Raw genomic sequence first — 25,887 nt, 5'->3', positions numbered from 1 at the left:
ATCGTATTTGACTTGCAAACAAAACATTCTTTGCTTCTCAGATCATCTCCCTTAGTTCTTCATTCTTCCCAAAAAGTTATATCTATGCCTGTTTCCTGTATTGTATTCATATCCCCTTTCAAAATAATTATTCTTCATTGTACACACATTTTTTGACCAAACTTCTTCATATAGCTACTCAATGCATTTCTTCCAATTCATCGTCATATAGTCTACCCCCTCTTAAGCTAACTTAAATGTTGAGCTCAGATGCATAAACTAAGGGATGAGGCAATACAGCAACACAAAAATTAACACAAACGAAAACGAGAAAAAATGCAAAGTGGAAAAGCAAGCAGCAATAAATATAAATTAGCAAACTAAATGCAACATTACAACTAATATGAGCCAATGTGCAGCAACAAGAAAAATAAATCAGTACTAAAACTGGCTTAGCAGAGAAATACAAAGTGAAATTCAGTAGGATAATGCCTGACAAACAGCAGCAGCAAAAGCAATAACTTATACCTAAACATGACAAAGCTCAAGCAGAAAAAATATTACAGTAAAGACAGGAAATGTTTAATACCTATGTCACATCTTAACACTAGAGTGATGCATCACAATAACTTACCAAACAAGTTACCAAATCGTTGAAAACATTATGTATGCAATTTTTGTGAGGGGAAATGTGTATTTGTGGTCCCTTTTTCTTAAGAAAGTAGATCATAAAATTATTACTTAATAGATCTGAAGACAGAAAATATTTACATTAGTACATCTACTAAATTTTATTTTAACCAACGCTGCATCGCAGCTAGAAAATAGATATTAAACAAAATGAGCAAATATATACATAAAGCAAAACATGAAACATCATTCACTAGTCCTATGGCATTTCATAAGGCAGTAAAAAAATTCTCTCAACTAAAATGACAGTAGTCGTAATCAGGTGCATAGACGTAAAATATTTCTCATCACTTCACTAGACATTTTAGTAAATATCAGAAAATATGACCTCCAAACTGTAATCAGATGGTTTCAAGTATGAACCTGTCGTATTTGCGATGCTTTCTGCAAAGAAATGTCAATAGTAAGGTTAATGTTCTCTTTTTTTCTCCACCTGTGCCTCTGAAATGCACACACTAATGGTTTTTTTCCAGGCGACTGTTGCACAGCTGGGTGCACACAGTACATTAAATCAAGGTCACCTACCTTCCTTACCGAAATATTTATGACAGCAGTTTTCACTACAGTGGCAGTCTCATATGTATGAAAAAATTTCGCAGGTTGAAAATTTATGTTCAAAATGTGTAGAAACAAAATCCTACAAATATAACAGTGTCCAAAAATTACTGTCAGCGTAGTGGTACTCAAATTCACACATGTACACATATTTCATAGCTCTTAAAGTACGATTCTTGGTTTCCAACATCCTTTTTCACAAACCAGAGTCCCTAATCCCTACTCATTATTCATATACATATACACATGTAATCACATTTATCATATAGCATCATCTTATTGATCATAAACATATCTCATCATCATAATACACATCGTCATCGTAACAATATCATCATAGCAGATCAATCAAATCTCAAAATCCTCTTAGCTTCCTTCAATAATCTCAAAACCTTTAAAAAAATGCTCTCTGTTCGTTTCAATAGAGTCATCTACCTAAAATGTACTTCAAAAATCATGATCCCTTACCAAATACATCATTCAAAGCTCTCATAGTATCACAATGGTTCCAAAGAATTATGAACAGTCCACAAAGTACAGACAAATTACAATTTTGTATGTGTGAATTAACTGATATAGTAAACAAATGTTTGCCTCTCTGTTAAATAATTAGTTGTGTAATTCTGTGTTAGAGAAATATGGTACTGATGTGTAAAACTGAATAAGAAAATACCATATTAGCTAGGGCTCTTTGCGCTTGCCACACGCATAGTACACAAAGTAAACGTGTACCCCCCTGATGGTCAATGTAATTATACCCTCAGGTGTTACAGATTATAGCAATGGAATGAAATGTATCACCGAAAACCTTCTTTGTATCTTTGTAATTCAAAAATCTTTCGAAAAAATGTTTTAATTACAAAATTTAATCAGTCCAATGCGTGTCCTGTAGCGCTAAACTGTGTGTCTTGCTGCAAAATAATTTCTGTCATTACTTAACGGTAAAACTGTGCCAAGTGTCGTAATTATCGTCGTCTGTAAGCAAAGTTCTGTAGAAGTCAATGTACTTACCTCGTCATAAACAAAAGTGAAATGCTGTGCGTATAGATATCGTAGTTATTACGCTCATTGCCGAGATCAAGAAAGTACTGTACTGTAACATATTGTTGTGCTATGGAAAAGGCTGTCTCAGTGTAGCTATACCACAAAAGTTACTACTAAAACATGTTTTACTTTCGAGAAGAATGTAGAAAAACTGTGTAGATATAAAACGTATACAGTGTAAAAGCAACAATGTAAATTGTGTCACCCATTAGTAGCATCGTGATATAATCGTGGAGCTGTCTAACAAACCAAATACTAAGTCATATTTAATCTCTCAGAAAGTACTTTAAATAAAGAATGTCTTCTCAAGTAAACCAAAATGATGCATTAAAGTCTGATTAGCAGTGTATCTTTTAAGTATGTAAGCCTTATAGTCGTTATGTAATCGTGCAACGAACAAGCAAGAACGTACACAGAATAACACTGTCATCTGCTCACTACAAAAATGCATTCGTAATTACTGTTTAAATAAGTTCCCTAGGTTCTTGATTGGATAGTTAACTTCAAAACGTTGTCGTATGTTAACAGTTTCTAAGTGTGACAAAGCGTACTGGTAACGTGAAGCGAAAAATTTTATGGCAAAGACTAAGCTAAAAAGCAGATTATCTCTCAATAAATGGTTTTACATGTCAGATGTGGTGTAATTCTTTACTCTTCCTAGTATGCAGAGTTTCAACATCAAAGCAATTATCATGTGATATACATTGGATGCTGTAAGGTCCGTTGTAAATCAGAAAGAATTTGTGACTCAAGTGTTTCTTCTTATGTGACAATGAATGAGCTTTAATGAGAACTTTATGACCAATATGCTGTTTCTTTGCATTTGCTTTACCATGTAGTTTTCTCCTTTTGTCTGCAGCAGAATTTATGTTTTTAATAGTCAAATCAATTATAATTTTGTGTCGAAGTTTACGTGTATTCTGAAAAGTTACAAGGTCTCTGATTCTGTTTGGTGGTTCTGCATTCTTCAGTACAAGAATAGGTGGTAAAGCAGTGGAGGCATGATGCATTTCATTGAGCATGTTTTGAAATATCTCTAAATATCTGTCGCAATATTGATGCTTTCTGTGACAATAAAGTCTGCAAAGGTTATTCATATCTTTCATAATCCGTACAGATGTGGTGAGTACAATGAAATAAAAAGATGTTTAAATTTACGACTCCGAAGCATGCGTGACCAAACAGCAGATCAGAATTGCAGTCCATTATCTGAAATGACTTTAGCAACGTGTCCAACTTTACGTAAGAAATATTTAACACAGGCGTTGGATACATACCGTCCAGTGGCTTTATGTAACAATGTAAAAGAAACAAAGTTTGAAGTAAGTTCAACAGCGACTAGAACGTACGAAAATCCATTCTATGTTCTGATAAGGAGTCCCAAGGGATCAACAGCAGCAAATTCTTTTGATTTAGAAGGAATGATAGGAAACAACAGAGCACGATGTGAGATGATAGATGGTTTAGCCTTTTGACAAAGCTTGGAAATAGACAAGACTCTCTTTTCCATATTGTCAAAATAACAAGTCGTTCGAAGAATATGATAACATTTTCGTGGACCAAAATGTGCGTAGCTGAAATGAATGTACCGAATGAGCTTATTGACAAAATCGTCAGGAATGCAAAGTACCCATAGCTTGTCATCGACAGTGCAACGTTTGAAGAGTATTTTGTTTCTAACCAGATAATAACGACGAATCTGCGGGTGTGTCTTTTCATGCCATTTACTTTTGATGTCTTTCAAAATCGGATCCTCATCTTGTTCATGAGCAATGTCCTTTAAAGATGTGGTGATTAAGTTTTCGAAGGCGACTTTCTGAATGTAAAGAATACTGAAATTTTTCTCGAGGTTGCCTTCTGTGTTACTTTTCTCAAGCCCAGCCGGTGCGCGTGACAGTGCGTCCGCAACAATGTTCTCCCTGCCGGGAAAGTAGATTATTGTGAAGTGGAATTCTTGGAGAAACAATGCCCAACGTTTTAACCTTTCATGATTTAATTTTGAAGACATAAGAAATTGTAATGCATGATGATCACTGTGTGCTTTTACGTGTTTACCAGACAGAAAGAAACGGAATTTGTTAAATGCCCAAACGATAGCTAAAGCTTCTAATTCAGTGACGGAATAATTCTTTCCAGATTTTGTTAGCATGCGGCTAGCAAAAGCAATCGTTTTCTGAACAGTAAAGTCATTTTCTTTGGCTTCTTGAAATAAGTGGGCACCAAGACCGACTTTAGAAGAATCCGTGCTAAGGCAGAAATCTTGTGACAGATCTGGATGAGCTAGTATTGGCGCCTTAAGTAGCGCTTTTTTCAGAGAATTGAATTCCAACTGTGCCTGTTCGTCCCAGTTCCAAATAGTATTTTTTTCCAGTGAGAGAACAAAGTTTTGGTGTAACTAGAATTTGCATATTCAGAAAACGACGGTAAAAATTTACGAGACCTAGAAAACTGCCGACTTGTTTTTTTTGTGGATGGAACTGGAACGGCTCTGATTACTTCTAACTTTTCAGGATACGGCTGAATGCCTTCAGAAGAAATAATGTGTCCCAAAAACTTCACCATTGTCCTACCGAATTTAGACTTTTCCAAGTTAACTGTAATTCCAGATTCTGCAAAAATTCGTGACGCACTGTTGAGGATGCGATTATGTTGTTCCCATGAGGCTTCTGCTATTAGAATATCGTCCACATATAAGGCGATATGACGTTTTAAGAGCTCAGGTAATTTGGAATTTAGCCCATGAATGAATGCTGCCGAAGAAATGTTCAAACCAAAAGGAAGTTTCTGAAATTGATAACAAACGCCGAAATAAAGAAAGGCAGTGTATTTTCTACATTCTGGATGAAGTTCAATCTGATAAAAGCTGGATCTGAGATCAATAGAAGACAACACTTTTACACCATGAAAATTTTGAAGAAGTTCTTCTAACGTTTGCGGTCTGTCTGTTTTAGGAATGATGATAGTATTTATTTGTCTCGAATCTAAGACAATCCTGATCGATCCATTTTTCTTCGCAACAACATGTAATGGATTGTTGGATGAGCTTACTGCAGGCTCAATAATGTCCTCATCAAGCATAGATTGTACTTCTGTTCTAAACCGGTCCCTATAATGTGCCGGAATTACGTGTGATCTAATATAAAATTTACTACGCTCACTAACACGATACTGGTATTGAAATCCCTTGATTGTTCCTGTTTTGTGAGTAAAAACTGTAGAATGTGCTTGTAAAATGTTAAAAAGGTCCTGCCTATTAGTGTCATTACAGTTCTCAACTGTTTGAATTTTATTCTGAATTAAGTCATTAGTATCAAGTACGTCGTCGATAACATCCCTGTCAATACTTGCAGACTGGTTGTTAGTGTTAAGTTCCGTCGAAAGTTCCGAACTGTTGTCTAACAAGAGGTAAAGCCGATTAATATCTACGTCATGGTTCGAGAGCGAATCTTCAAATTTCAAAGCTATTGACTTATCGTCTTTGTCTAAACTTATTTCAGCATCGTGGAAGTTTAAGATTGCTTTGTATTCATTCAAAAAGTCTACTCCCAATATAATTTCCGTCGACAACAAAGTTCATAGAGAATCTGTGACTTCGACAAAAGAATTCTGTTTGCTGGCGTACATCTACACTTTTTCCAAAAATTCCACCTTTAATTTAATCTTACGTAAAGGAAGTGTAGGGAAATCTTTCGATTTGTTGCATTTGCTAAAAGCTGTTCACTAATTAGTGAAATGAAACTGCCAGAGTCAAGTACTGCCGCAAATTTTACGTCATTTACTGTAATGTGAATTACCGATATACAATGTTCTTCTGTTTTACATCGTGTTCCTGGAGTAAGATGTCCCTAATGTCTTCCATTTTTACGCAATTAATAGCCACACTGTCTATTGTCTCTCTGTTGTCGAGCGTTGTTATTGGGATTTGGAGATCTAACCTCTACAATTTCGACTTGTCGGACCCTGCCGATATTGATTGAATTCTTGTCTATTGTTAAGATTATATCGTATGTTGTCTTGTCGGTAGTTTCTCATAATTTCTTTCTTGTCGGTCACGTGGTGGAGAATTTCTCCCAGAATCGTAACTGCGCGGTGGACCACTGCGTCTGAAGTTATTCTGTCTCCCTTGGTAAGAATTATTTTGGCTCCCATATTGCCTGTTTCTCTGATTGTCTCTGTCATAGACATTACTGCGGAGAGGTGGTCTTTCCTTGTAATTATTATTACTCTGCCAACGGTTGTCATACGGGTGGTGTCTGTTTTGGTCACGATTTGCGTTGTAAGAACAGCCTTGCCGTGCCCAGTTATTATTTTTGTTGTCACGGAATTGTGACAGATGTGACCTGTAATTGTTGTTTTCCTGGTTTCTGGTTTCGAGTCCCGCAGTTGTCAGTGACAATTTACAATTCTTGTACCAGACCCTGAAAAGCTTCGATGTCGTCTTTGCAACGTCCTGCCAAAATAATATGTCTAAAATGTTCAGGCAATTTGATTAAGCAAATGCGGATGAGTTCTGAGGGGCTGTTTGGGTTTGACAGGTACTGATTCTTGTGCAATATGTCTTCAAAGTATTTGACGAGACTGGAAAATTCAGATTGTTCAAAGTGTTTCATCATTATGATGCTATGTTTTACTCGGTCTTGAGTAACTTGAGACCAATATGCTGAGAGGAAGGCATGATAAAATTCTCCTTCACAGTGGCAATCGCGAATGATCGAACGCATTCTTACAGCAGGTTCATTTTCCAAATAGCCACACATAAATTCCAATCTGTTCTCTAATGGCCAGTTGGGAGGAAAACAATGAGAGAATTGATGAAGCCACGCTTGTGGATGAATTTCGTTGCCAGAATTCTTAAATGTTTTGAATTTACGTGTAGTAATAAACAGCTTATAGTCAAAATCATCGCGTAGGCGAGTCGCATATCGGTCATTGTTACGTCGTGTCGGCGGTTCCATCTCAAAATTCGGTGCACCTTGCCAATTTCATCCATAATTTGCGAAATGCCCTATGTTAGTTGGGTTGGGTTGTTGTGGGGAAGAAGACCAGACAGCGAGGTCAACGGTCTCATCGGATTAGGGAAGGACGGGGAAGGAAGTCGGCCGTGCCCTTTTGAAAGGAACCATCCCGGCATTTGCCTGGAGCGATTTAGGGAAATCACGGAAAACCTAAATCAGGATGGCCGGACGCGGGATTGAACCGTCGTCCTCCCGAATGCGAGTCCAGTGTCTAACCACTGCGCCACCTCGCTCGGTCCCCTATGTTAGTATTTTGTGGCTTTTCCGTATTCCTAAGTCCCTCTCCCCATATTGGAGCGCGAGTGTCCTCTGAAATATGTAATTCTCGTATTACATGTGCCAACTGATCTTGTACTTCCCTCATTTCTCTTTTGTGTTGCGTAATAATTTGATTCTAATTTTGTTTGAATTCTCTAATTTGTTCGTACTCTTCTGTGTCAGTAAATCCTGCTGATCTTGTGTCATTCAGATCATCATCTACCTTTGTAGATAAGTTAGTGAACTGATCCGAAAGTTCGGCTACTTTCTCCGATAATGAACTGATTTCCTCAGTGCGTTTTTCTGAACCAAGTTTCAGAGTGTCCATTTGTGTTGAAAGCGTATCTGCTATGTCCTTTAAGTTTCATTGAGTTTTTTAAAGTTGCGTAACCGAATCGGCAGATGCAACTGAGGCAATTTTAGCTTGGAAGGTGTCGTGATTTTCATGAAAAATAGTTTGCAGTTCTTTTATGGCTACTTCGTGATTCTGTAGTGCATTTTCATAATGCGAAAAAATAGGATGAAAATGCTCACAAATTTGTGTTTTTACGTCAGATTCGATTTTAAGTAACTCTGCAGTTAAATCTTCAAGTATTTGTTCAAGCGTTTGTTCCATTGAGTCTAACTGTTGAAGCTGTTGCTGTGTTTGTCTCTGATTATGTTCCATTGTGTCTAACTTTTGAAGCTATTATAACATTTGTTGCATTAATTGTAATAACAATGCACTGGTGTCTGAAACATGTTCCTCTGTGCTTTCCGGCAGTGCATATTTCTGAAAAGCAGAAAATGTATCTTGAGTTAATTGAGGAAAGGGTAATGACGCAAAACCTGAATCTACAGTATTTGCAAGACAGTGTCCTGTCATTTCGGATTCCTGAGGCGAGCTGTTGCCGACCGATCGATCGACAATACCATCCTGTTCACTAACTGTTTCACTGTCTACACCATTATTTATTGCCTGGTAGATTTCCCTACGCACAATTACCAAATCACTATTCTGAATATTTCTTAATTCATTACACGGTGGCGCTTACACATGACTCTCGTCTTAACTGTCATTTTTCATTTTACTTTGCAGCCTAGTGTTACGTTTTTCACACGCCATAATTGTCAAAATATTTCACACGATAACACAGAAAAGCACAATTTGAAGAGGAAAATAAGAAAACACATTAAAATAGCACTGAAAATTATATCCAGTTAATTGCAAGCGCGGCTGCTAAATGCTTGGTGCAAATCTACACGCATGCCACAACTGTTTTACTGTACAAAAATGAAAAACTACAACTACAAAAGAGATTCTCTCTACAATCACACGCAAGCAATAAACAATAACTACATTCATCACACAAAAATCAGAAGATTTCAGTGAGGTATCCTCGGCAAAGGGTCGCTGTACGAAACTTCTCCTTTGAAAATTAAGAATGACATAGCTGGAAAAACTCTTACGTTATTTGGTTTTCAGGCAGCTGAGGAAAAATGAACGTACTCAGACATTTCTCACTGTATTCATTCTGATCATCACTAAACTGACACACAATATTTTTAGCGCAACACTGTCTGACTTTCAATAATCCCTACAAAATAATGGCTCTGACTAACAATAACTCATACCTTTCATGAATCACTTATAAAGCACTCCGTCTTCAGGCCACGAGTGGCTTACCGGAACCATCTGACCGCCGTGTCATCCTCAGTGGAGGATGTGGATAGGAGGGACGTGGGGTCGGCACACCACTCTCTCGGTCGTTATGATGGTATTCTTGAACGAAGACGCTACTATTCGGTAGAGTAGCTCTTCTATTGGCATCACGAGGCTGAGTGCACCCCGAAAAATGGCAACAGCGCATGGCAGCTTGGATGGACACCCATCCAAGTGCCGACCACGCCTGACAGCACTTAACTTCGGTGATCTCAGGGGAACCGGCGTATCCGCTGCGGCAAGGCCGTTGATTTCATGAATCACTTACCTCACAAAAATCTTCGTTACTCGAACTGCTGCAATACACCGAGCGCAAATACTGCCAGCTAAATAAAAGATTCTAACTACTTCAAATGGTTCAAATGGCTCTGAGCACTATGGGACTTAACATCTGAGGTCATCAGTCCCCTAGAACTTAGAACTACTTAAACCTAACTAACCTAAAGACATCACACACATCCATGCCTTAGAGAGGATTTCAACCTGCGTGCGGTTCCGGACTGAACCGCTCGGCCACCGTGGCAGGCTTCTAACTACTGAAGGCACTAACTATTTATAGGCATAGTTAACAAATGAAAGATATTGATAGAAAACAAACAATGTATTTACCTTAATAGTGTTCAAAAGTCATTATATATACTGTATAAGTTCATGACATCCAGTCTTACACATTTTTTCTTTTTCTGTCGGAGACATGTCCAGATCGTCCGCTCTCAAAACTCTGGCATCTCTCTCCCCACATCCACCACTGCTGGCGGATCACCTCCAACTGCACAATGCTACGTGCTGTTCACATCCAACAGCCTAACACAACACTATCGAATATTCCAACAGTGAGTCCAACCAGCCACAGACTGCACACAGTGCAGTCAGCGATTTTCATACACAGCACTACTTGGCATTACAAACATAAAAACCTAAACAGCCTATTTACAACCTTCAGTTTTTTATTCACATAAACTATTAATAACAGTCCCAGGTGTGACTTAACTGCACCCTCTGTTAGATTATCAGCTCACTTAACATATGTGCAGGCCGCAGTGGATACACCGGTTCCCGTGAGATCACCGAAGTTAAGCGCTGTCGGGCGTGGCCGGCACTTGGATGGGTGACCATCCAGCCACCATGCGCTGTTGCCATTTTTCGGGGTGCACTCAGCCTCGTGATGCCAATTGAGGAGCTACTCGACCGAATAGTAGCGGCTCCGGTCAAAGAAAAGCATCATAACGACCGGGAGAGTGGTGTGCTGACCACACGCCCCTCCTATCCGCATCCTCAACCGAGGATGACACGGCGGTCGGATGGTCTCGGTGGGCCACTTGTGGCTTGAAGACGGAGTGCTAACATACGTGCAGAGTACAAGTATAAAGTCTATTGTATTTACCTGAGTTCCCTGTTGTACAGCCACAGCCCGACAACTGTCCAAAGCTACCTATTCGTTCAGATGACCTTCTGCTCCAGTCCATCAGTGAGCTCATAAACAATGAACGGTGGGCAAATCACAGTTGACCGTGTTATCACACAGTTTGCAGAATGGCATATGAGAGGGTGCACAAACAGTGTAATGTAACCAAGTAGCCTCGTCAGGAAAGACTAAGGGACAAAATTGTTTAGTCGCAAATCTTTGTACAGTGCTACGAAGGAGTGTGTTGAAAAACATACTACAAATCATGAGTCATGGGGTGTCAGCGTTGGGACGAGGGGTAGTGGGGTGCGGTTGGAGGGAGGGGGGCGCTAACTGTCACTGTTTTATGTCTCTCTCGAATAAATCGAGAACTGCGGCTCGTATCGAAAATGTTTCCCAGTACAAAATTAAACTTCATTAAATTTCCTACAGAAAGGTCCTATTAATTTTTCCTGTACAACCAACGGTTTTCACGTTGCCGGGGATAAAAAGAACTGAGGATTACTGAAAACACTATTTCAACGGGAGCTAAAAATCTTTTTAACTTGTATCGTGAGCTTTTCCTACAGCAGTAGAGAAAGCACTGGAACACTGCGATGCTAGATATCAACTGATCCAGATAATATCTCGAGTGTGACAATTATGATAAGCTTTGATTACTCTGGCGTGATCAAGCCGCTCATCATACTATTAACAGATACTAATTGCTTCGCTGACGCACTAAACACGTATCTCACTAATGATTAAAGTTTTTAACTGATTAGTTATTTAACTGATTAGTTTTACCTATATATACGACCGCTAAGGCACCATAGCTGTCACGTCAGCTGCTCTGCATTTCACAGCGACTGCCAGAGTGCCTAGAGGTGAGCTGTTACCTGTTATGTGTGATACATAGCGTAATTAGTGTGATTCGCTACTGCTTAAGTTTGTCTGGCATGGCATAGTGAGCATCTATTGTGGCCAGTAACTGTGAAAGTAACGATTATTGTCTAGTACTGTTCTTTAGTCTCCTAACAATAGCATTGGAGGATGAGATAGAGATTATAATATTAAACAAAAAGAACAAATAAGCACAAAACTATAGGTTAATAAGTCTCACGATGGTCTGTTACATAGTTTTGGCATACGTTTTACGCTCGCGTATTATGAAATTTTTAGGGAAACCTAAGTGAAGATCTTTGGCCATGGCTAGCAGGGAAACGTCATACCAGAGAGAAATGAAGGTACAAAAAAGTTTCATAACAGTGTACCGACGTAGCTCCATTAAATAACTATGTTGATAGTTCTAGTATTGACGATCATTCTCAAGAAACGTTCATTTGCTCACTGGAAGGTCTTAGCAACTAGCCCTCTCTCCTACCTTGAGCGCTCCAGTCGTCGATGTATTCCCAAACGTAAAAAACAGCCTACACGCTGACATCATTCTCGTTCATGGTAAGAGCATTTAGCTTCCATTATCCAAACCATGTGAAGACATCTGTGTCATCACCAGAAGAGGAAAACTTGTCAGACTTTGGATGTCGGTCATTGAGAAGCAGTGGGACTACACTGAAAAGCTGAAGAAACGTACTGTGAAATCAATAACTTCGTATATAAACTTAAAGTGTACACTGTTGCTAAAATGACCGTTTCAATGAGGAGACGTCGCATTAAAAAATTATTTGGAAATGGTAGAATAGGCTGAAACTGCTAACATTTTGTAATTGAACACAATCTTTCTGGAGAACAGATGGCTTCGATGCTGTTTCTTACTGGTAGCTAAGAAGTCCAAAATTAATCAAGACAATATAAATAAGTAAGGTTATTTATCTGAATCGTCGCATAAAAGCTTGCTACAAATTTTTCAGAGAAGCAGTCAATCCAATTTAGATGCTGAATATTAGAAGATTACTCCATTCCTGCACAGGTGATCGGTAAATTAATATAAAGTTTTTGGGTACGTAACCATCTAGTCTTAGGCGCTTGAACTCGACAGATTATTTACAACTAGTGACTTTGAAGTAGGTGATTATGAAATCGTATAGGTCACGAATCTGACTGCATTGATTAGCTGCAACAATCTGTTGCCTGTGATGTATACCATAGCTTCCAAATCCTGTAAACATTAGAAAGGTCACTGAAATCATTGTTCATCGTCAGTGAACAGCATCCGAACGTGATTGTCTGCAGTTGTAGAGATCACTTCTTATTTATGAAATTAGTTGGCATTGCACATTTGTAAGGTATTTAGTGGGTCTACATAAATGGATTAACATAAAATTACACAAGAATTTATTTTGGAAACGAATTAAAGAGGTTAATCCACGCATCTTACTATGCGAATTGCCCCCATTTATGATAAAGGTAATCCGGTGTAATGGTGTGTGCTTTTTACACTGGACGCCATGTGCTGTAGGCCTGCACCACCAGCTTACCCTTTTATGCCTGTCGCTTAAAGTGTCTCGTCGATACAAGTTGACTGATTTGCGCGCTCATCTGTCTGTCGCAGCCATGTGGACGCCTGCGACGCTGATGCTGCTGGGCGCCCTGGTGGCGTCTGCCGCAGCCGGGCTCAGCACCCGCTACGACCAGGCCAGCGGCCGCATCCTGCTGCTGTCCGACAGGGGTGAGTGTGGCCCGAGGGCGCTGCGTGCGGGGGCTGTCCAGGACAGGCAGCCTGCTGGCTCTGCGCTCCTGCAAGCTGCCACAGTTTCTACACAACACCTTCACAACACCCTGTCACAGTTTGAAACCCACCACTACACTAACTGATCAAAAGCATACAGACACCTGTTAGCCAACGTTAATATAGGGTGTATCCACACTTGACCTTTCTGATGGCTTAAACTCTGATGAGAAGATTTTCAGTTAGGTGTTTCAATGTCTGTCGAGGATGACAGCCCATTCTGCCTCAAACAAGAAAAAGTACTGATGTGAGACGCTGCACACTGGTGCAAAGTCGACATTCTACATCACGTCAAAAGTGTTCCATTGGATTCTGGTCAGGACACTGGGCAGGCCAATCTTCAAAAATGGTAGTATCTACAAACCATTCTCCCAAAGATGCTAATTACAGAAGAGTGCATTCTCATACTGGTACAAGCAATAGCCATCTCCAAAATATTCCTCTACTTACACCGTACACAATTCTGTAAAAATTGTTCACATCCTTTGCAATAAGCAGACTACGCCTTGGACATGAAAAACACCCCATAGCTTAACAATACCCCCTTCCTACTTTACTATTGACACTACAAATGATACCATATAATGTTCTCTTCACATATGTAAGACCCAAACCCTCCCGTCAGATTGTTACAGGGTACAGCATGGTCCATCACCCCAGAACACTTATGGCTTCCAGGGGCAATAAAAATGTAACTTTAAGTATTTTGCACAACTACTGACTCAGTTTAAAAACTAAAATGCTATCAGAATTAACTCATTAAGATGTATACTCTTATGTTAAAAGCTTAACACAATAAGACAGGTACTACAGTAGAATTGTGTGTTTGTCTTGTGCCAGTGTATTGGATCGCATACAAATATAGGGATTTCATTTATACATTATTTCAAAATGAGAGCACTTATCAACTTCCAACACACTTTGCACATAATTTCAAACCTTTACCAAAACTTTTTCATGGTAGACACAGTTCTAAACCTGTCCGCATGCACACAGACATAAAGTGATGAATGAAAAATAATTTATTGCTTACTACATTTTCACTGGCTACATAGTAAAACTTATTATTTCTTTACTACCAATACTATTCACAACACAGTTTGTATATAGTATGTATATATACCATTGAATGTACCTGCAAAATTACTTCATTGTAGGGCTTATGGTTCAGGAGATAAAATGTCATAGACATTTAGATGTACGAAAACCTAGCTTCCGATTCAAATGGAACAAAGTAAAACTTCAAAAGGCATGTTGTTTTAATTTATTATATTTTTATCACCTAATCTATTCCCAGTACAATTTGCAGGCTGTGTTCATATACGTCGCTGAATATACTTGCAAAAATACATCATCATATGACACATAGTTCAGAAGAGATGACGTCAAAAACATTGAGGTGCATAAATAAATTCACCTTTTGCTTAAAATGCGGCGCATATTATGCAGACTATATTCACCCAGTGTTTCACAGATGACAACTTTTAATGACTTCCGACAAAGTTTAAGCATAATTTCGAAACTTTCCCATAGTTATTCGCGCTTACATGCTTACTGTCAATTATTTATCACATTAACTCATTTGTGTAGTAACAAACATTTCGATCTGTTTTATACACTAGAGTTCGACTATTCAAGGAATCACGCTGTACTGGTTCTTTCCGGCTCTCTGCGTGCAGTCGTTGGGCTAGTTAGACTTCTGGTGGCACTTTGGACTCACCAGTAATTCCTCCCTCTGATTCCACGCGGCTTTCGTACAGTCACTCTCTGCAATCTTCGACGATCCCTATCTGACAGTACATAAGGTCTGCTTTGTCTTGCTTTAGGTGTCGTTGTTGTTTCACGATTCTGTTTCATAATCACATCATCAACAGTCGACTTCAAAGGCTTTAGAAGGGTCCAAATGTCTGAGATGGATTTGTTTCTTGGGTGACATTATACGACTTCTCAGTGTTTAAAGTGTCAGGCTCTCCTGACTGGTCCATTCTTCTGTTACTGCTCCTCCACTGACAACACAATACTAAACACCACATCTCACACAAGCAGGTGCACTCCTCAAGCTATCTAATGGTCAGTTCTGCATTACACAGGTGTGTACAGATCCTTTTGATTAGGTAGTGTAGAAGGAGAGTCGAAAGTTGCAGTGTATCAGCGCTACTTTTTTCATACAATTACATTTGATCCTCGAATTACAGTAGATAAGAATCAACGTTGAATGGACTCTCAATTAAATAACTGTCTGTTGGAGTGGCCCATCTGATTTGACTTCTGAAACGACTCAAATTCAGAACGTAAAATTTTCCAATATAATTAGTTTCAAACTAATTGCTTAAGCAAATTTTAATAAGAACACATACACTGATGAGGCAGAAATTATGAGCACCTGCTTAACAGCTTGTTTTTCCGCCTTTGTGACGAGATACATCACTGAAGATGCGTATCAGGGATCTGACAGTTTGTTGGTAGGTTTGAGCAGTTATGTGGCACTAGATGTCTACACAAAGATCACAAAATTCATTCACCAAAGAGGACTCAGTAAATATTCCAGAATCAGAATCAGGAAAAGGCGCCAACATAAAAAAAAAAATGGTTCAAATGGCTCGGAGCACTATGGGACTCAACTGCTGAGGTCATTAGTCCCCTAGAACTTAGAACTAGTTAAACCTAACTAACCTAAGGACATCACAAACATCCATGCCCGAGGCAGGATTCGAACCTGCGACCGTAGCGGTCTTGCGGTTCCAGACTGCAGCGCCTTTAACCGCACGGCCACTTCGGCCGGCCAACATAAATAATTCCGAGTTATATCCCCTTGGAGTCAATTAGGGATCTCTTCCGATCCAGATTGTAAACTAATTACATTCCTTTCGGAGTATGCTAATGAGACAGCAGTTATATACATCCAGTCCTTCAGCGAAAGATTCCTACCTAAGGACTGAAAAGTAGCACAGGTCACACCAGTACACAAGAAACGAAACAGAACTTACTGGACTTGTTCTCCAACAACAGGGCTACTGCTGCTAAAACAAAGAATATAACTAATTTACACTTACATTAAATAACGTAAGAAGTGTAATTTGAATTAATAACTCACCTATAGACTACTCAAATTTACATTGTCTTATAAGTTACAATCTTTTATCAATATTATCGTTGAACCTTAGAATTAAAAAGTAGAACATCGACTAAATCTTAAAAGAAATTTTCATTTCCTTTATACAGAGGATACTTTTCCATTGTCAAAAATATCTGTATTTATGTAAGGTATTTAGCGACTCTTGAATGTGGGTCGACGACCCTGAGAACCATTAACTCCGTGCACAAACAGATATTTCCTGTCGCGAAGTTATTTCGATCGTCGTCCCATCTTGAGTTAGCTCGTTGTCCCTGTGCATTACTCACGACATGCAACTAAAAATAATAATCCCTTACAGTGTCTGTGCTCTTACTTACTTTACTTCATATTATAGTGTTCATTCGTCAGTGCCATTGTCGGTAATAAAGCACAGGGATACATATCCTGCATTGTCGAAATAATACTTACACACTCCTTGTTTGAGAGCGGAAATGGTTGATCGAACACTACTCTAACAATGGTATAAAGGAAATCATGCCGATTCAGGTATCTGTTACAAGTAAGATGAAAGCAAATTTATGACAGTTTATGCGATGTAGAAAGCTACATGATTCCATGTTTGAATATTGAAGACTATGTATGTTCTATCTACTCTTTTACATAATTAAAAAATTGTTTCCCAGTGTATTTGATTATTTTATGATAGTTGTTTCATGTATTACTGACTGTCGTACATTCACTCACAGCAACTATGTGCCTGCACGTTGCAGGTGGAGGCGAGGTAGAAGTGGGATACATCGAAGCCTCCGGCAACCAGCGGTCTGCAGTTCCACGCCACGAGACTCGTGGAAACGAGGAGTCCTTCGACTTTGGCGCCTCCAGAGTTCTCGTCCGGCACCAAGACAGGTCGGGTGAATGTCTCTGGATCCGGCACACCAAAGACAATCCGAGTGAGATAATCACAATGTGTCAGCGGCACCTGAGGAGCCACATCTACGGTGGTGTCGAATCGACCTACCGCACCTGGCCCATCGAGGACAACGTGTACAAGCACTACGCATACGTCGCTGAACATAGAGACCATGCCACCATCGCTACGCGCTACTGGGTCTTCTCCGACGGAAGACTCGTTCACGTTCACACGAACGTTCCTCTCTTCGTCGACCAGAACAGCAATCAGACGAGTAATAAACTGTGCTTCAGTGCCGAGAACGCGTCTCCCTACCCAGAGGACCGAAGCGACAATGTGCTGGAATACGAGCTGTGTACGTACGGTGATGCGAAGGAGGCGCACTTGGTCGGTATCCAGAAGTACCTGGGCAAGCCTACGGCGATTCCAGACGAACGCTTGGGTGTTCAGCCCTTCTGGGAAGTGGGGCCACCCGAACAGAACGTGAGAGAGCGCGCCGCAGGCATAATCGAGCACGGGTTCGGCTACAGCCTTCTTGAAATAGCCAACTTCTGGGAGAGCTGCCGTGGAAGCTTCACCCCGGACACCACCAAGTTCCCCGACATGAAGGCGCTCGTGGACGACCTCCACGCACTGGGATTCCCTGTCGCGTTGTGGATACACCCATTTATAAACAGTGACTGCGAACCCTTCTTCTCTGAGGCACAGTCCAAAGGCTACTTTGTGCGCAATAACAATGGCAGCATCACTACTCGCTGGTGGGGTGGATGGGCCGGCATTGTCGACTTCACCAATCCTGATGCGGTAGCTTGGTGGACTGATCGAGTTGCGGTGAGTACATCCGCTGCAAATTCTAGTGCATATGGCATTGAAATTAGTTACTGAGTACGACTCCATGTAAATAATGTAGGACCAATCGCTTGGAGAAATTACTATGATTAATTCTGAAAAAAGATAAAAATACTCACTTTTGGTTGTTCAAATGGTTTTAGACATACATTCTGCAAAAAATACAGGTAGCTTACAAGCGGATTTCTAGTGAGAATATATCCTCTTCATGTGTCTATGCAGCCCAAAGGGTTAGTTCATATGACAATAATAGGAATATTTGACATTTAACATACAGAGCAGGGGTTCAGTAATTTGATCTTTAGTTGACTAGTCCACAACTTAAGCACACAAGAGTGTTATATAAAAGGAGAAAGGTTAGATCATTTACGAATCGAGAATTGGTTAATATGTTTATTATTTACTTACTTAGGAGTATTTGCCATCGGTTCATTAAATTTAGAATGAATCCATATACATATGACTGTACGCAGTGACTGACATAGAAGAAATCATCAGAGAGCGTCACATTCCATGTAACTTTGAAACTAACTGCTGCTGTTTGTCTATTAGTGTACTTTAACTTTCGTGTTAACTTATACTTTTGCTTTTCCACATTCCAAATACACTTTTTTAGGTTCCCCTTGGTGTGTCGTTTACATCACTGAGCGAGTAATGTATGTGGTATGCCCAGAAGAAATGCTATATATGAGCACTTAAAGATTCCCTGTATGTGTTCTGATAAAAGATACATATGCCTTATGGAAATAGATGATCATTTTTTTTAATCATCAGTCTTCTAAAACCTTAAATGTATCGAACTGCGAACTTCTCTGTTGCGCCAGTTGGCAGACCAATACTTCGAACCTTACGTCATATGTTATTTATTGTATGCAGACCAGTCTCTGTCTTCACCTACAGTGTTTTCCTCTAAAATTCCCACTAGTGTCATGCAAGTTGCTCATTTTATTTCTGTTCTTTACTTTACATGTCTACATCCACGGCGTTAAAGTGAGGAGTAAATCCCTATGGCCATGGAACGAGTCAGTACCTCAGGAAAGTAATAACAAAAATAACAAAATGTACTCGATTCGTTTGTACACACATGTCCTACCATCCAGTCCCTTCTCCTTTTCCTGTCATCCTCTTCCACATGTTCCTTTTTTCGTACCGATTCTGTCCTCCAGTGTTTCATATAGTCCATGATTCACTACCATAGAGTGCTGTTCACTAAACGTACATTCTCACGTTACTTTTCCCGAAATTGTAGCTATATTTGATACCAGTACAATACTTTTGCTCAGTATCCTCTTTCCCTGCAGCAGTCTGCTTTCTGTGATGACCTCCTTACTCAATCCATCCCGAAAGTAGTTGAATTCCTTTATTTCGTCTCATTTGTGGTCTGAAATATCGATGTTCAGTTTTTCGCTAATCTCTTTTCTGCTAGTTCTCATTACTTTCTTCTTCCCTTGACTCCCAAACCGCACTTTGTGCTCGATAAACAGTTTATTCCATCCAACAGTTCCTGCAGTTCCTTCTGAATTTCACACAGAACAACAAACTTATCTGAAACTCTCATTACTGACGTTCATTCACCCTGCATTCTTATCGGATAACGAATGAAATGGTCCTACAAGAAACAGGAGACAAGAAACGATTACTGAAAGTTCTATACCAACGCAAAACAAAACTGATCGACACTTAGTTAGACATGACTACAAAATATTTTCGAGGTAAATCATTGAGGAAGAAAATGAGGGGACGACCGCGAACATCAAACTTTGTATTTAAACAATATGATCAGTGAGATGGGATGTTCTTCACACATGCACATCAAGAAGAGTGCCAAACAGAGGGGGTTGTGTCTGCAGAGACCACGTTTTCGCCTTTTGGAACAATAAGAATTTTAGTCCGACTCTTGAAACTATCTTTTATTTCCGTCCTTGCTTGTTCAGTATATACATTCAATAGCAAGAGTAGGAAACTGTATGTATGTCTTACATCTGTTTTAATCCGAGCACTTCGTTCTTGATCTTCCATTCCTCCTTGGTAGTCTTGCTCCAGATATCCAAATGAGAGACTACTCCCGAATGTGACTCGTGTTTTTATTTCCAATGAGAACGTAAGTGTTTCTTTCTCACACAGCCTGTGCTTCATTATCGATAGAATAGCCTTGTTACTTCACGGCTGCGTACAAACAAGAATCACATAGACTCTCTAAGTCAGGATGCGTCACTTACTTTGCCTCAAAGGTATGGAATTTTATTTGTAATCTCTTTGCAGGCGCTCCGCAACGAGACGGGCGTGGACTCCTTCATGTTCGACTTCGGCGAGACCAGCTACCTGCCGCAGCCGCCACAGCTCACGCCGCTCGAGAGGACGCCCGTGGTCTACACCGACGCGTACGCCAAGGCAGTGGCCCAGTTCGGGCCCATGGCGAGGCTGCGCTCCGGCGTCGAGAGCCAGCGCCTGCCCAACTTCTTCCAGATGGACGCGGTGGACACGGCGTGGAGCGCGCAGAACGGCCTGAAGACGCTGCTGCCCAAGCTGCTGGAGATAAGCCTGCAGGGCTACCCCTTCGTGATGCCGGAGAGGGTGGGCGGCAGCACCAAGACGGGCGTCATCGCCACTCGCGAGCTGTACATCCGCTGGCTGGAGGCCAGCGCCTTCATGCCCGCCGTCCACTTCCGCACCGTGCCCTGGGACTACGACAACGAGGTGCGTCCCGTGCTCGTCCTACCTGTTACACTCCGTGTTTGTAAAAGGCACTTCTAAAGTAAATATCGCTTCGCAGCGTTGATACAGTGCGTGACGTACAAAGAATCGACAGATTAAGCCAATCTCTATGTATTAACACCGTAAGGTATGCTCGTATGAGTTTAGTTTCAGCATGGCGGCTCACGGCTGTGACATGTGACTACTTTTACAGACGGTGGAGCTCGCACGTAATCTGACTGCTTTGCGCGCTCAGTACGGCCCGAAGATCGTCGAGCTGATGAAGCAGGCAGTGGAGGACGGCACTCCGGTCAACCGGCCCATCTGGTGGCTCGACCCGACGGACTCCACCGCTCTCAAGATCAGCGACGGTATGGCCAACAGCTTTCTCTCACTGCTTCTACCTTTAGAATTATTCCAGAGACGGTTTCGTATTTTATCATTTTAGTTTCGAATCTCTCGATTACGATTTCTGTGACAACTACTCATCGACGTACCCTTCAATCATGAACTAACATGTTACTGCGGCAATCTCACACTTGAACTTGTTTCGTTTACAGAGAACACAATGGATATCTTAAATGTCCTCAGAGGCGCTATTGACTGTATCCGTTGCTGCACTGTTGTTATTGAAGTCTAGTATCATTTCTCGTTTTATTGTGTTCAAGGTAAAATGCATACAAAGTCCACCCAGTTCCTGACGACTTTTTTGGGAAGACGTCCAAGCTTAATTTAAACCTTCACAAACACAAAGCATGCATTACAACTCCACAGAGCATCACTGACATTCTCGTGAGGTAACATGTTTCTCGCGCATACGTCGAATTTCGTGATCCAGATTTTAGAGATCAGTCTTTCCTCTCAGATTCTTAAGGAGAGACATTGCTTTAAAGGCTAGAACCATATATGAACAGTTGCTTAATGGCAAACCTTTTCTTACATTTACACTAACAGTGTCCTCAAAAACTGGAAATAAGCTAATTATTGGGGAACTAAATTAGACAAATACACTAAACTTAGAGCATTGCTATGCATGCATGATAAAGTAATAATCTATGAAAGTGAAGACGATCTGCAGTTAGCAGTATGGCTAAACTAGGTACACTTTCTGACAAAAAAGTTATGAACCGAGAACACATGGTCGAATCCCAATGTAACTTCATAAACGTACACACCATTGGTGATTTGTAAATGTTTAAGAGTTGGAATTCTCCGTGACAGTTTAGTGTTCTTACAAAGGCCTGGTAGGGAATATGATTGGCGTGAAAAGTGTCAGATGATGAGTGGTCACTGTGAAGAACATGAATGTGTGCATAGTTGGGTGAGACACCATTATCAGCACGTGACACAATCTGAAACAGGCTTCACTGTTGGTATCTTTTGGCCTACTTGTCGAATCATACAATATTGAGATTTTTATACCTTTTGGATGTAGATCTGGTCTAGAGTTGAACGGCAGGGTAACGTCATGGCAGGCACACCTGTTCTCACGGTTCTTCTTATCACCTCTCCCATCCGAAAGCATGTAATTCTGCGTCATCCTGCACCAAGAATCAGAGACCAGCAGCAGCCAGAGTAGGAAATTTCCGTACTGCACATAAGCTGCTGTCAAAACCAAGGCACAAACTGCTGCCTTTGGAGTGGTGCCGTGACTGAGAAATGTGGACTGCTGATGAATCGTGAAGCACTGTGCTCAGGGTTGAATCACGATTCAGCACTATCCCAGATATCCAGATTACTTCCGTTCGTAGATAATTAAGGCGACGCGGGGGAGGGGGGGTGACATCCCATTCAAAAGTATTTTTCAGAAGGGCACAGCAGTGTTACTCCTGGAGTCATGATTTGGGGGGACCATCTTGTATGAGTTCAAGTTACAGTGCTAATGTCAGAGTGAAATCTGATGGAACAGCAGTATATCACACACATCCTGCATCCTCATGTATTACCTCTCATGTGACCATATTGTGGTACTACTTTTCAACAGGAAAATGCACATCCACACATGGCAGTTGACTTTATAAGTCGTCTGCGTGTTGAAGTACTGCTGTGCAGAAAGGCACCTAGATTTGGTTTCGATGGAACATGTATGCAACGAGATCGAAACTCAACTTTGTCCCTGTTTCAGTATTCAGGATATGAGTCCGAGCTGCAACAGATGTGAGCCAGCTTGGCTCAGAAGAACCAGCTGAATCAGTGAACGCACTCGTGCCACCCGGGCTGCAACGTCATACTGATTAGTGGGATCACATTGCCAGTTCTTTGCATATTTTAGTGACTTTTGTAATCACTAAAATAACATCACATATCCTCTTAAACCATGATGTTGCATGTGTTTCACTTTTTTTCTCAGGCTGTCTATATGTAGAATTAAACCTTAAAATTTGATTACTGGAGGATAAATTTATGACGTGGTGGGTGCTTCTTATTTTTCTTGTTTTTGTTAGGCAGTGTGTCAACAGAATACAGTTTTAAAATTTCAGTACATAAGAATAAAGTTATGACCATCCACTGTAAATATTCACAACAGTTGAAAACAGTAATTAACCACAGATTAATTAAACAGGTGCCATATTTTAAATATTTAAATAAGATGAAAAGCTGCAGAAATTCAGTGCAACATTTGGAACATTGAACAAAATATTTACAGAATATCCTAAAAAATACAAAAATTACACTTTGTTGATGTCGTTGATGTTGTACTGAAGTGAGAGTTGGATAAAGAAGAACAAAGATGACAGTAAAGTATAAGCAGCAGAGATGTGATCCCTGAGGGGAGTATAGTACAAGAAGAGATCTAACACAGAGTGAACCTGTCAGACGACTGGGGTATGCTATGTGGTGACTCTTTGTTTTCCTTGTGTGCAGAGTACCTGCTGGGCGACGACCTGCTGGTGGCGCCGGTGACGTATCGCATGGCCACGAGGCGCGACATCTACCTGCCCAAGGGCTACTGGCGGGACGAGGTGGACCCCGAGCACCCCACCATACGGGGCCCCACCTGGCTCTACGCCTACCCTGCGCCGCTCAACACTCTGCCCTACTTCACCAGGGTCAGCTCCTAGCTTTCACTGGCTGGAAACGAGCTCAGATTCTATGAAGGCTGGCACGACCTTATATCTATGTATCAGTGACACCGTGTTTACAAGAACATGTAAGACAGCTTCTGGAAATAAAAAAATTCAGTTAACGTGACTTCTTTCTTCTGTATTGTAGAAGATTTCTGTTTTTGTAATGTGTAAAATTTGGTGCATGTGAATTACTAATTCACATCTGTATTTAAAAAAATAAAATAAAAATTAAGTTGAAAACAAAAAAAGGAAGCCATGTCTATACACGAATGACTTGTTCAACATTATTACGATTAATCGTACAGAAGATCCATGGTACATGAAACTAATTAACTAACTGTACAAGATACCATTGTAACCTATTCAGGCTTCCACTTGTTCCATGCTGGTGGTAATTTGAATTCATTGGATAATACTCTTGCAGAGAATTGCTGTTCTGCGAACTACAACTCACGCACAAACGTCGCGATAGAAATCATTTACAAATGACAATATATTTTCATGTTTGTGTAAGGTAGGGTGAATAACAGAGCCAAATGCGGCTATTTCTATTGTGGTAGTGTAATATTTCTGCCTTTAGTATACATCATATTTAGATCCAAGACCTTATCCTCAGAGCAGGATCATGCACTTATACCAGAAAAGGAACACACTGAAATCTAAACATGACCTTAGCACAGTAATTGTGAACAGCTATCAGCTATTGAATTAATAGGGCTTGATAACAATAATAAGAAATCAATCAATGTGTTTATGTATCGATCATCGAGTGGTAGTATGGACACTTATTCAATAAACTACCAAATGTCTGGGGGAAACCTGAAGAACAAAAGTTATAATTATCTCATATGGAGAAGTAAATATAAACACAAATATGGTAAATAAAAGTAATAGCACACTTATAAATATTCTTCAGACTTTTGGCATGTCCCTGTTGGTTAATAGAACCACAATGGTTGCTAAAAGGACTTCATCAGTAATCGACCATGTGTCCATGAATATGAACAGGGAAAAGTGTGACACAGCTGTAAATGATCATGATCTCTCATACATTTTGTGCCAAATAACAACAAAATTGGAAATGTAAAGAAAATAACTGAAGTACAGAGCTACGAAAGGCTCTATCACAAATCAAAATAAAAGGTTTTTCAAGAGAACTAACAAACCAATGTTAGGTTGAAACATATAAAGAAATTGATGTAAATGCAAAATTCCTTACGTCCTCAACATTGTGCAATAGTGTCATAAAAACAGCTGGACAACAGCTGGTATTAGGAAGTTCTCCTAAATCCTTGTGTACCTCAGCTCGATGAGAAAGGGTCATAATAGACCAGAGTCCTTAAATTTCTAACATAGGTACAAAAAGGCTTATAACAAGTCACTTTGTGACGTTATTGTCTGTATTAATTTTCCCGTAATTTATGTCAATCATTACAGCAGATAAATAACCTTTAATCTCAGTCTTGACTGTCCTACTTTTTATCCAAAGTTAAACAATCCACTAACAACAATTATAACCTTTTGTACCCCCTATTTTTGTTGTTACTGTGGCAGTGCTTTTCCTGTCTACAGCAGACAAACTCAACAATCAATTATACAAGGTAAACACAAATAAAAGCGATAGATTCCAGGGATGGATTCCTAACTGGAAATTGAGGAAAGAAAGGTCTATGAACATGTGGTCCAGAAATATGTGGTGTGCATGCAATGACAAAAATCGTCCCAGAACATTGTACAGAGCTGCATCCCATTCATATCAAAAGAGATGTCTAAAGTGGCCTCCATGGGATGGAATGCGCGCATCCACACGTCGCATGGTTGATTTCTGCACTCTTTCACACGTTCCAGCCTCTCTCTGAATAGTGTCACTGGTGTCATGAACACGTTGTTAGAGTTTCTACACACCAGGAACTGGACAGTGTACTTCATTCAGATGGCCCCAGAGGCGAAAACCCAGGGGGTGACACAGCAGGC

The 25,887-nt window shown here is 40.2% G+C and overlaps 2 protein-coding genes across 3 annotated transcripts in view; both read left to right on the top strand.

Moving 5' to 3' along the window:
- LOC126260238 (myogenesis-regulating glycosidase-like) overlaps window positions 1–25,887 on the top strand; it is a 557,090-nt gene that overhangs the window by 207,581 nt on the left and 323,622 nt on the right. The window lies entirely within an intron of this gene.
- On the top strand, window positions 11,447–24,037 carry LOC126260236 (myogenesis-regulating glycosidase-like). The gene is made up of 6 exons (XM_049957544.1): window positions 11,447–11,514; window positions 13,140–13,256; window positions 17,163–18,133; window positions 20,414–20,848; window positions 21,060–21,216; window positions 23,711–24,037. The coding sequence occupies exons 2-6, from the start codon at window positions 13,142–13,144 to the stop codon at window positions 23,905–23,907; spliced, it is 1,875 nt and encodes a 624-aa protein (XP_049813501.1). The 5' UTR covers window positions 11,447–11,514; window positions 13,140–13,141; the 3' UTR covers window positions 23,908–24,037.

This window comes from Schistocerca nitens, chromosome 5 (genome assembly GCF_023898315.1).
Source record: "Schistocerca nitens isolate TAMUIC-IGC-003100 chromosome 5, iqSchNite1.1, whole genome shotgun sequence".
Taxonomy (NCBI): Eukaryota; Metazoa; Arthropoda; class Insecta; order Orthoptera; family Acrididae; genus Schistocerca; species Schistocerca nitens.
This window is presented reverse-complemented; position numbering and strand designations above follow the sequence as displayed.

Bases quoted from the DNA above. Each gene is read 5' to 3' on its own strand.
- LOC126260236 (XM_049957544.1), top strand. From the start codon at position 13,142: ATGTGGACGCCTGCGACGCTGATGCTGCTGGGCGCCCTGGTGGCGTCT. The intron at 18,134-20,413 runs GTGAGTACATCC...ATCTCTTTGCAG, and splicing joins GGTGGACTGATCGAGTTGCG to GCGCTCCGCAACGAGACGGG. The intron at 21,217-23,710 runs GTATGGCCAACA...CCTTGTGTGCAG, and splicing joins CGCTCTCAAGATCAGCGACG to AGTACCTGCTGGGCGACGAC.